Source organism: Spermophilus citellus (assembly GCF_964194105.1).
Source record: "Spermophilus citellus genome assembly, chromosome: 12".
Lineage (NCBI taxonomy): Eukaryota > Metazoa > Chordata > Mammalia > Rodentia > Sciuridae > Spermophilus > Spermophilus citellus.
In genome coordinates this window covers 105,079,703-105,092,179 of record NC_138198.1, presented here as the reverse complement: position 1 = coordinate 105,092,179, position 12,477 = coordinate 105,079,703, and the positions used below count along the sequence as shown (strand labels likewise).

Below are 12,477 nucleotides of genomic sequence, written 5' to 3'. Positions count from 1 at the left end.
CTGTGGCTGCATGGCTTCTACAAGTCACCCTCTGGCCCTCGGGCTTCTCACCTATAAAACGTACCACCCAGTGAACTTTCTGCAAATATTCAGTGCGATAAGGCATATGAGCATCTCTTGCAGAAGCCAGCGTATAACAGGTACATAGTCAATGCTTTTGTTGTGATGTTATTCTTTTTTTTTTTCCAAGCCAAACTGTATCCAGCTTTATTAAAGATACTTTTCATAAACAATCATGGTATTTCAGGCAGGACATGGGCAGACAATCGTTAACAGTATACAACAACTTTCAAACTCCCTTCTTGAATGGACTACCAAAATCAGAAAGCCACTATAAAACCCAATGAAGTCTTCATTTGATGCTCTGAATAGGGAAAGTTTAGAGTGAGGGTTGACATTTCACATTTAGCATGTTGTTTAACAACTTTTCACAAGCCGACCCTGACTTTCAGGAAATGAAAGGAAAATGGCAAAAATTATTAATCTGAAGATCCACAATCTAGAAAAGGAACTGCTGCTCTTCTGAGGGACACTATTCTCAAAGACGTCACGTCACTGGAAAGTCCAGATTGCCCCACACACTGGTAAAAACAACTGTTGGGAATATCAGGTCCCAACAGGTTTAGGGGAGTTAAGTCTATGCCGATGGCAGAGAGGGACAGGAGGACATACAGATGAGTTTGAGTTTTTCCATACCACAAGGCATTTGTGCCAAGGTGGCTATGTGTGCCAACATCAGGGAATCCCTTCCTCTTAGGAACAAAGAGGAAGTCTCTCAAAACTAGAAGGGAAAGGTGTCTTCCCCCACAGCAATCCAGCTTTGGAGACATTCTACTAGTGACATATGCTCCTCCCCCCCCCAAACAACAATGAAGTGTTCTGTGTGCTAACAACATAGATTAAAAAAAAAAAAGTAAAACAAAATTCTGCATTTTTATAAAACTTGATAAAAAATAGTATTTCAAACTGTACAGTCACCAGAAGTACACAGTTATCAAAAACGCACACACTTCACTTGGCATCTCCAGCACCTTCAGCTTTCTGTGCCTGGTCTGTTTTGGCATCTCCATTTTCTGCAGGGTTATTCCCATCCTTGCCAGTGTCAGCTTTTCCCTTTTTCCCTTTGGGTACCTTCTCTCCCTTCTTTGCAGGGGCCTTTTTAGGCTTGGGCTCTGGCTTTGGAGGAGCAGGTTTGGCAGACAACCTTGCAGATCTTCTCTGTGGTTCGTCTTTCACCTTGGCTTTATCTCCTTTAGCATCCCCTTCAGCCTTTCTCTTGGGCATGGTGGCGACGGCGGCGGGACGCAGGCGCTGGACGCGGGGATGCAGCGGCGCGCGGCTTTGGTCGGTCCGGGGGTCGTTCTCGCCTCTTCTTCTTCACACTGCTCCGTGATGTTATTCTTGTTAACTAAAGCTAGGAACCTTAGCTAAACACAAGTTTTGAAATTGTGTAGCTAATTCAGAACTGTTAAGGACTTTGATTGTGATTGTTCTGCATGTATTTACCAATATATATGTTTTCATAGGTATAGATTAGCATTAATGCTTGGATATGAAAAGTGCTCACCCCCCAAAAAGCTCATGTGGTCATGTGGGAATGTGCAGGGGGGGAATTATTAGATCATGTTAGCTATAACCTAATCAGTGAATTAATCCATTTGGTGGATTAATAATTTGAATGGGTTTCTGGGTATTAATGGTTAGTAGCTCAGGTATGGCTAGAAGAAGAAGGTCATGGGGGTTTATTTTTTCTTCCTGGCTCCTAGGACTCTGACTCTCTCTCTCTCTCTCTCTCTCTCTCTCTCTCTCTCTCTCTCTCTCTCTCTCTCTCTCTCCTTCCTGGGTGCCATGCGCTGAGCAGCTTTCCTCCTCCATACCTTTTCACAGCGATGTTCTGCCTCATCTTTGTGTCCAAAGTAAAGGAGCCAGCTGTCCATGGACTGAACCTCTAAAACCATATACCCCCAAATAAACTATTCCTCCTCTAAGTTGTTCTTGACAGGTTTTTGGCCACAGTGACAACATGACTAGCTTGGGGTACATACAAGTAAGGAGATTATATGTTTCAAGAAAATTAAAGGAGAAATCACTGCCCAAATCAACAGAAACTTTTCGCATATCCCTCCAAAGACCTTTGGCTTTCCCCCAGAATTGCCCAGGACTTATTTATTCCAAAGAGCTCTGTGCAGGTTGCAAATGGCAGCCAGAGAGAGTGGCCAAATGTTCTCACTCTGTATTCTTGTTACCACATGGGGCGCTCTGGTCACTATTCCTGCACTAACGGCTGGCTACTCGGCCAAGGTAGTGAGACATCCCTGCTCACAGCACGGCCAACTGTTACCACATTATCAGGAGCCACAGATCCCGAATCCGTGCTCAGTTCCTTGGGTGTTGCTCTTTCTGTTCACACTTCCCTGTGCTTGGCCATTGTTTTTGCAGAACAACCTTTATGTCCTGGCAGCTGGGTCAGGAGAGGTTTCCAACCACACCCTTCCCTAGGCCCAAGGAAGGGATGGGTAACCCGTCTTTGTTTTCCTCCTTCTTGATTCTGTGGACCCCAAGGCAAACCTGCCTCCCTCCCCAGCCATCAATGAGCATGCTAGGAAGCATTGGGAGGCAAACTGATCCAGCCACAGATGATGTTATTATCTTCTTTCTCTTGGGGTGATTGGTGCCTTCATTGCTTTAGATATTTGCACGAAAAAAATATAATACCCTGCAGGTGGCTTACTGTCTCAGTTTGAACCAAGAAGCAACTGACTTCTCATATTAGAAGAAAACAAGGAGGAGGAGGAGGAGGAGGAGGAGGAGGAGGAGGAGGAGGAGAAGGAGGAGCAGAAGGAGGTGGAGGAGGAGAAGAAGAAAACAGCTAATATCTATTGAGTGCTGGGCCAAGCTCTCTGCTCCTCACCCCAACCTGAGAGGTGGGTACAATTAGTGGTCCGATGCTACAGATGAGGGAATGTGGCTTTAATCATTCAAGTCACACCCACTGAGTTATTTGTCTGACCCTCCTATCCATATGTGCCTGCTTGGGTAATATCCCAACTAGGGAAGACAATTAGTGAAATTATTTATCCTCCCTTTTCACTCCTGTCACCCATTCATTCTTTCTGTCTCTCACCATTAGTTAAGTTCAGAAAATACGAGAGAAAACAAATAGCAACGAGTAGCAGGAATGGTATTGAACTAAAAGTTGGAGACCTGGACTCCAGCCCCAGCTCAGCCAAAATTTTGATGTGTACGTGTAGGAGAAATCATACAGTGAGCCTTAGTTTCCCCATCTGCAAAATGAAAGATGCTTTCAATGCTATCTAGGTCTCTTCTAACTCTAAAATTCTGTGATTCTGTCAAAAAAGCCATACTTTCTATTCCCAATCAATGAGGCATGACAATGTGTATATGCACCCATGCATAAAACATCACGGGGAGCCACCATTTGGCCCAGGCATCCATTTATTCATTCCTTCCAGACAGCTTGAAGGGAACCTCTCAGAAAAGATTAGCAATTTGAAGCGAACAACTGTGAAATCCCCGGGAGAACCAGATGCACTTAATCCAGGGCTGGTTATTAGATCACTTCTGATTCATCTCTTGTCTGGTCTTAATTTGCTTGTTAATAGCTTGTCCTCTTTCTCTCCCACTTCCTGCTATTGTTCACTCTTTGTTCCTTTCAAGAATTGAGATCACAAAATGTCATTCTCCCATTTGGAGAGATACATCTCCTCCATTTGTGCCTCCCTGAGCACGGCTGGGTACCCAGGTCCCCTGCAATCTTCCTGTTTCTACCTGGACCTGTGTGTTCCAAGAAGAAGAGCTAAGAGGAAGAGCTGCACTTTTTTATCATCTCCCTGGAAGCCAAATATTGAAGTATTTAGTGGAACTTTGAAGTTTATGGGAATGGGAGCTTTGCTGATGGCCTGTCCTGTGCAGGGAGGCCAATCTCTCAAGACATCACTCTTTCATTGTAATGCAAATAACAAATGAACTAATACATTGGGTTAAAACAAAGCAAAACTTGTAAAGCCCAGTGCTGATAAATAAGTGATAAAATGCTGCTGAGTAAATGCCTTTTTGGAAAGCACTTTGACACTATGAATCAAAAGTTCAAAATGAACCAGGTGCAATGGTGCACACCTGTAATCCCAGCAATTTGGGAGGCTGAGACAGGAGGATCAAAAGTTCAAGGCCAGCCTCAGTAATTTTGCAAGACCCTGTCTCAAAGTAAAAAGTGGAGAAAGGGCTGGGGATGTGGCTCAGTGGTAAAGTGCCCCTGGGTTCAATTCTAGTACCAAAAAAAAAAAAAAAAAAAAAAAAAATCAAAAATGTGCATTCTGCTGTTTGAGCCAGTGTTTTCTATTAGGAAACGGAATTCCAAGAAACAATTGCAGAATGGCAACATGCAGATACAAAGCAGCTCAGCTGGAGCCTAATTGTAATTGAAAACCGTGGGACACAAAGCAGATTTCTAAGAATGGGTATTCAATAAGTAAACGACAATGCTTCTCAATAAAGGAATATTCTTCACTCATTAAAAACCATGTCATAGGACATTTAATGACATGAAAGAATGGTCATAATTTTTCTCTATTATGTACAAGAATTGGGTTACAAAACTGTGTATGTAGAATGATCTCGTGAAATCTGTATGAATGTGTGTATTACTAAAAATCTAGACTATACCCCACAATATCAGTGGCATTTATTTCTCCATGGTGGAATAATATATGGTGTTTCTTTTCTTTTCTTATTGCACATTTTCAAAATTCAGCTTTATTACTTTTCAACTTTATTAAAGAGAAAAAAAATGTTTGTATAAAGTTATATAGATTTTTATAAGAACAAAATGTCTGTGACAGTGGTTTGTGTCCTGGGTCAGAAGGCAAGAAAAGGGCAGGCTTGTCAGATGGAATTACCGTAGTTTTTAGGGAGAAAAAACATTTTTTCCTTCTGGTCTTTCTCCCCTCTGTTCTTGGTTCTTCTAGTGGGTGACCTCTGGAATTCTGCCTGGTGATGGATGAATGGTCCCATTTGTTATTGCAGCAAACACCATAAGCTGCCTGTTCCCCACCAGTCAACTTCCCCTTCCTTATGTGCTGAAGAGATAATCATGTATATCTCATCCCCAGGGTTCAATGGTATCATACTGGTAAATTGAAACTGGTGTATTTACACTGCAGCAATTGGCCAAAGCTACAATCTCAGATTGTCCCTTCTCCCTGAGCCAGTTATTAAACATTTAATAGCATTTGACTGATTGTAACCTTTGACTCCTCCACAATTTCCTGTTATGGCAGCCACTATTGATTCAGTGGTCAAAGTCCTGAGCCCTCTGTTCCCCTCCAGAACTACACCTCAGCTTCTCAACCTGTGTCCAACCACATTCTGGCCACTGATTCTGAAAATGTGGTCCCTGAACCTGTAGCATCAGCATCACTGGCACTTATCAGAGATGCAAGTTCTGGGACCCCCAGACTGGAGCCACTGATTCAGATACTCGGGGAGGTTGCAGCCATCTGTGATTCAGCAACCCCTACGGGTGATGTTGGTGCTCATTCAAGTATGCCCTGATAAGGACTCCCCTAGCCCCAGGAAGGACAATTCAAGCCCCTAAAGAGGTGGGCTGTGAACCAGGCTATTTCTCTCTAGATCTGACTTTGCAAAGCAAACAACTCCCAGACTTACCTTTGACTCCCAGAGAGCAAAGTTCTTACACAAATTACTAATGTCCCCTCCCGTTACTAATGTCCACCTTTCCACGAAGAGGAAATACCTAAGATTGGTAAAGCCTTACATCCCCAAAAGATTATGTGTTGCGACCAACTCCTATACATACACGGAAATTAAAATGATACAAAAGGAATTAGAACAATATTCATGTCTCGGCATTTATGGAAATTTCAAGTTTTTTTTTTTTTTAATCCTGGTTTGGTGTCTGTCTACATAAATGCCTTGTCGGTCTGTTGGGTAATCAACCTAGCAGGCCTGTCACCAAGAAGCAACCTACCGTTTTATTCAAGGTCTCCTAAGCAAACCTCGGCAGCTCAAGTTCCCCAGATACATCCTTTCTGCATATTCCGAAGAGGTGATGAAGATCAAGGGTCTGTTTTGACACAAGTCGCTTGCTTCAGGCAGTGGTCCAGGAACTACAGCACTGAGACAAAAAGTTATGATTTTGGGGACTGGGGCTGGGGCTGGGACTCAGCAGTAGCACACTTGCCTGGCATGGGTAAGGCACTGGGTTCGATTCTCAGCATCGAATATAAATAAATACAATAAAGGTCTACCAACAACTAAAGAAAAAAAATTTTAAAGTTATGGTTTTGATATGACATGCCACAGGATGGATGAGATGTTGGGACATGCTTTTGATCCGTTCTCTGGATGCAGCCCAACCACAAAGCAAACCCAGCCCCTTATCACAGCTGGCTTCCCCCAGCCTCCTTACTGGTCTTGCTGGGCGCCCCTCCTTCCAAGTCACATGCACACAAAGCATCTTGCCAGGCTTTGCTGCCAGAACACTCCACCCAGGAAGAGACTGAATGCAACCCTTGCCTGACACTGGTTCAGGGGTATCCATGAATGGACACATAACGGTATCTATTCATTCACTCTCCTACCAGTCAGTCAACAAAATTTATGGATGACCATGCAACAAGCTAGTCCCTAACATGGAATGGGAGCTGTGTTGGACATGTCCCTGCTCTCACAGAGATTAGGACAGACACAGGCAGCTTCTTCACCTTGCTTCCTTCCAAACTTTGGGCATAGCTGGATTATCTTGACATCTTTGGTCTCCCAGTCACCTTCTGGTTGTTTTGACAGTGAGGAAGCTATCGTTCCCCGCCCCTTCTCTCTCTCTCTCTCTCTCTCTCTCTGTTTTGAGACAGGATCTCACTAAGTTGCTTAGGGCCTTGCTAAATTGCTGAGGCTGGCCTCGAACTTATCCTCCTTCTGCCTCAGCTTCCTGAGTTGCTTGGATTATAGGCACGTGCCACGGCACCTGGTTCCCAACCTGTCACCTCTTATTTCATCTTTCTATAAGCACCAATAGAAGAGAGCAATCACATAAATAACTTGCATAAAAATAAAATCATATTTGGCTCTGTCATGCACAGCATGTTTCAGGAACAGCTGATTTGTTCTTCTAATTTGCTTTGGCTGCGATTAATATTAAAACGAGATGGCAGGGAGTAGGGACAGAGCCTGGCTTTAATGATTCATCACAAGCAGAAAACTGAGAGCAGTCAGCTACTGGAACTGAGCCCTGTGGCAGCCAATGGGTGACTCAGCAGCTATCCCTGGCCTGGGCACCTTCCCCATGACCACTGCCCACCCTCCCAGCCAAACCAGGGCATCGCCCCTCAAGCTGGTGCTCAGAGAGATCCCTGCTCTCCCTGTGCCCAGGAGCGAGGAGAGGCAACAGGTGGCAACGGGACAATGAGTCCAGAACGCGGCAATGTTTCCCAGATGGTGAAAGCCGCTCACAGCCAGGCCTCAGGGCCTGGGGTGAGACTTGTGAATTTTGACCTCCTTGATCCTGCTCTCCAAGACTCAAGAAAAAAAAAAGTGTCAGCACAGAAGCAAGGGAGAGAGGCATTATTTTGGGATAAGCAGCAATAGTTGTTTTAAAAAGAAAATCCCACACTTTGTGGAAGAGCCTCTAATCATAGGAACGACTCCTCTGGTGACCAACCCCCTTCTTGAAGTTCTTTAGGGGCCCTGTCAAGAATTGCCTCATTATCATAAACTCAGGTATTGTTGGAAGAGACTCATTGGGAATAACAAAAGATGCTCTTGTCACTCTTGAAATTCCAAAGTTTTAGAAATCTCTGTGCCAGGAACCTGGGCAAAGCCCAAATATATTTTTTATCCTATCGCACTTGACTTCTCCCAAGTTGCTTATGGGTCTCACTGGGCCCTGTTTCTGAATAAGTCACATGCACACGAAGCCTTTTGCTAAGCATCCTGCCATAAAACTTCACCCAGGATAGGAACTGAATGCACCAGTGACCTCAAGGCTGCACGGGCCATCCATTCAATCATTATTTCAGTCATTCAACAAAATTTATGGATGATCAAGCAACATGGATAGGAAGTAAGAACCAAATCAGACGTGATCCTCTTCCCCCACAAGCAGAGAGGTTGTAAGCTCTTGAAGGGGCCCAGGACTCAGAAAAAGAGTGGCATTAACATGTAACGACTGTTCTGTCTGCTTGGTTATCATGAGGTTATAGAGGGCTGGTGAGCCCCATTGAGGGCCAGGCAAAGCCTTTGGTGGCTTTGCAGGTGAGGGACAGGGAGAGAGACTAGAGATCATCAGTACTGATTTTTGTTAAACATTTATTTATTTTTAGTTGGAGTTGAACACAATACCTTTATTTTATTTATTTATTTTTATGTGGTGATGAGGATCAAACCCAGGGTCTCGCACATGCTAGGCGAGCCATCTACCACTGAGCCACAACCTCAGCCCCATCAGTGCTGATTTTTAAATAGAGCCCTGGGGCAGGTGAGTGGATTGTTCCAGGGCTGGAGTGGGCACAGCACTCATTTAGCAAACTTTTGCAGAGGCCCAGGGCCTAGAGAACAGTGACTGGAACTAGGCCAGGTATCAGGGAGAGATGGGAAAGGAGTTTAAGACTCAGATGGTTCACTCCTAATTCTATGGAAGATAATCAAACAGCACTTGGGAGTGTAACTGTGGCCTTGGGTGCCTCCAAGGACAGCTGGAGGGCAGAGAGGCTGATAAGCCAGGGTGGAATGATCAGGAGGACAAGGAGGACTTGTGCACCTTGGAAGGGACGGCGAGTATTTGAGCTAGCCTCAAGACTTGCCCACGCTCAAGACAGTACTGCAGAGACAGGGTCTGGCAGGCAGAAGAGCAGGACCTGAAGTGCGATGTGCCACTGAAGAGGGTCAAGAATGTCCCACAGAGTCTTGCCTGCAATCAGGGCTGGTCCAGAAGGCCACGACCAGATTCCCACATGTGCAGAGAAGGAGAAGACCGCCCTGTCACAGAGCCCTCCAGGAGCCTGCAGCCTCTCTCCTTGGAAAGTGGAGGTGCTCTCCGCTGAGCACCTGTAGGAAGCATGTGGCTCTAGTTCCATGGAGCAGAGGACGTCAGCCAGAGGCTGTTGGTGCCAGAGCCCGTGAGTATTAAGTACAGTGTGAAACATCTGCTCCAGAGTCCCTTTCATCTCTGGGGAATCTGACAAGTGGGTTTTAATTTTCCACCAGATCTCAGCATTTCAAAGTCAGGGGATGAGGGGATAAGGAAGCCAAGGTCTGTCCTGAGAAATGGATCCCCGGAGCAGAGGGGCCATGGGGGCTGGCCCAATGTCCGCTGTCCGCTGGGGAGAGGCCCCCCTCCACCGAACTCTCAGTGGAGCAGTCGCACTCCCTCTGGGGCCGTGTGGTTCGGGCTTCCTTGTCCACATGCTGGGGCTCTCCCCTCACAGCCCCCTCACCTGCACGTTTAGCTCAGAGGTTACATCACCCAAGGATTCTCACTGAAATCCAGCTCCTCCGGGGCCTGGGCACCAGAGAACCAGCTCCACAAGTCCTTGGTGAGCACTCCTCTAGCTCTAGCTCTGGGCTGGATGCTCAGGGAACTGTCCAGGGCCCACTAAGACAGACAGAGAGCAGCCCTTTTTCCTAATGCTCACTAAATCCCTACAAGGTAGGTGTTACAAACCCACAGTACAGGTGAGAAAAAATGAGCTCTGATAGGTAAATAACAAGCCCAGGGGCAAGGCAGTGAGTGACATGCAACAGCTTCACCCACCATCTGACTCCCGCGCCCCTCTTTTCTGTTCTTCCCCACCATGACCCCTCCCTCCCTTCAGGAGCTTCCATCTCATGGAGAAAAAATAAAAATTCAGATGGGAAGCAGGTGATGAACCCAGAAAGGCGTAAAGCTAGGCTCAAGATGAGACGGGAGAAAGGAGCCAGTTCCAGTATATTATTATTATATTTAATTCTCCTGCAACCTTTTGAGAGAAGACAAGTGATGTCCTATTTTTACCCACATCACCTAGTACAATACCATATAGACACAGGCATGTGTCTACTAACCATGGGACATGCTCTGGGGAATGTGTCCTTCCTTGATTCCATCATGGTGTGACTGTCCTCGGGCATACTTACACAGCCCAGATGGGACGGTTCTTTCCTCTGACAGACACCTTACAATGAAGATGGAGGAGACAGATGTGCATCAGGATGGTTGCTTGCGGCTTTGGCGATATCTCCAGGACCTCCCCTCCACCTCCGCCAACCACACCTACATGCAGCCCCATCTTCCCAGCAGGCTGTGCACGCCCTTGTCGCCAGACCTTCCTTTCCTCCTCCTGTCCCTGAGTTCCATCACCCCATGGTCCTGTGGATCCACCACAGCCCTTATCTCAAATGATCAGACATTCTCTACCTGCTTCTTCCTCCCTACTTTCTTTCCCAGGGTCCCTGAAAAAGCTTCTCTCTGGCCGGGCACATACCTGTAATCCCAGAGGCTCCGGAGGCTGAGATAGGAAGATCTCAAGTTCAAAGCCAGCCACAGCAATGGTGAGGTACTAAGCAACTCAGTGAGACCCTGTCTCTAAATAAAATACAAAATAGGGCTGGGGAAGAAAAGAAAGAAGAAAGAAAGAAAGAAAGAAAGAAAGAAAGAAAGAAAGGAAGGAAGGAAGGAAGGAAGGAAGGAAGGAAGGAAGGAAGGAAGGAAGGAAGGAAGGAAGGAAGCTTTTCTCTCCAGTGTCTGCATTCTCTCCGTTCTTCTCTACTCTCCTTCTGCCTCCTCCCTTTCCTCTTCTTGCTTGCCCACTGCATTTGTGACCTCCAATGAGCATCAGGTCAAGGTTGATAAAGCTAAGTGTTGGGCTAATAATACTCCAGGGAAAACCATGCCCAAAGTTTTGAAAAGAGATTAGACAGGATGAAAAGCCAGAGACACTGACCCCTGAAGCCTTGGACAGCACCTGAAGTCGTGTTCAGCTTATCTGCCCAGCTGCGTCCTCTTCCACATCAGGATCAGCCTATTTGTCCTCACATCCCTTCTTGAAAGAAGGTGCCAGGATGCAGGGTGCAGGGTGCAGAGTGCAGGGTGCAACCCACAGCCCACTCTGTTCTCTGACAGGGTGAAATATTTGAAAGCTCTTTTATCCCAAATAGACCCAGAAATAACATTTTAGTGACTAAAAAAAAAAGAGACAATTTCCCATCAATGACTTGGGCAATTATATTTCAAAATACATTTTTCCACAAGATCCAGTCAAGTTATTTTCATTGTGGACGAAAATATACAGCCCATAAACATTTTTATTGTTCTTCATCTGGCCCTCATGCAATAAGAACAAAAAAGCATGCTCACTAGAGTCTTGTGTCACAAAGACTTTGATTTAACTCTTCCTGCCTCATAGCTCACCAGCTCTGGAAACTTAGGCAAGGTATTTAAACGCTTCAGGGGAAATGAGGTTCACAATACCCATCTCGTCAGGCTGACTGAGAACTGATCAGGAACAATGTGATATCTACCGTGATGGTAAAATTTGTCAATTTGGCTGGATCACAGGAAGCCCAAATATTTGTTAAACATTCTTCTAAGGTTTTTTGTTTAATCATCACTACTATTATCAGTATTGTTTTTGACTACTAGTAAATTCCTTGCAATAATTTATAAATTTTAAAATATAGAATTTCTGTCTATACATCCACATCCTATTAGTTCTGCTTCTCTGAAGGAACTCTAACGTACCCATGAAGCGCAAGACCTATCATGTAACAAATACCTAGCAAGATTCTTCAGTTTTCAGATTTTGGAGTTCTCACTCTTAGATTTATCTGGTCTTGAATGGATTTCTGTTAAGTTTAACAGGGAAGCTCAGTTTTGTGCTAATTATCACTATTGTTTTCTACTAACACCTTTAGTCCGATATCTACGTACAGGGTTTCTGGTGTGTTAAGGTCTGAGCAAGTTTGTATTGGCACTGTTATTTCTAAGTTAGGACTTGAAGTTTCAGGATTTCAACAGTGTTTGTTGGAAGAGGTCTGAGGCTGTTTCTACATCACACCAGAGAAAAGAGAACCAGCATGTCATGAGCAATTGCTCAGTGCTCAACCCATATGTGAGCTGCCTCATGGAATCTTCATAGACCACCATCCCTGACCAGTTTTATCTGCATTTCACTGTCAAGGATAAGGAGATCTAAAGAGGTAAGATGACTTGCTCACAGGACAAGGGAGCAATTGTTAGGAATCCAGACTCTTGGTCAGGCACAGTGGCGCACACCTGTAACCCCAGCGGCTCAGGAGGCTGAGGAGGATTGTGAGTTCAGAGCCAGCCTCAATAATTTAGTGAGGGCCTAAGTAACTCAGCAAGATCCTGTCTCCAAATGAAATACAAAAAAAGGGCTGGGGATGTGACTCAATGGTTAAGTGCCCCTGAGTTAATCCCCAGTACCAAAAATTTAAAAAAAATCT

General features: G+C 45.2%; 1 protein-coding gene across 1 annotated transcript; it reads right to left on the bottom strand.

The window, feature by feature from the left end:
• Window positions 1-611: 611 nt before the first annotated feature.
• LOC308631542 (non-histone chromosomal protein HMG-17) lies at window positions 612-1,385 on the bottom strand. The gene has a single exon (XM_081262848.1). It carries the CDS (start codon window positions 1,282-1,284, stop codon window positions 1,012-1,014), a length of 273 nt encoding a protein of 90 aa, XP_081118974.1. The 5' UTR covers window positions 1,285-1,385; the 3' UTR covers window positions 612-1,011.
• Between the last annotated feature and the right edge of the window lie 11,092 nt (window positions 1,386-12,477).

What these genes read in the sequence shown, in the direction of transcription:
- LOC308631542 (XM_081262848.1), bottom strand. Translation starts at nt 1,284, where the DNA reads ATGCCCAAGAGAAAGGCTGAAGGGGATGCTAAAGGAGATAAAGCCAAG.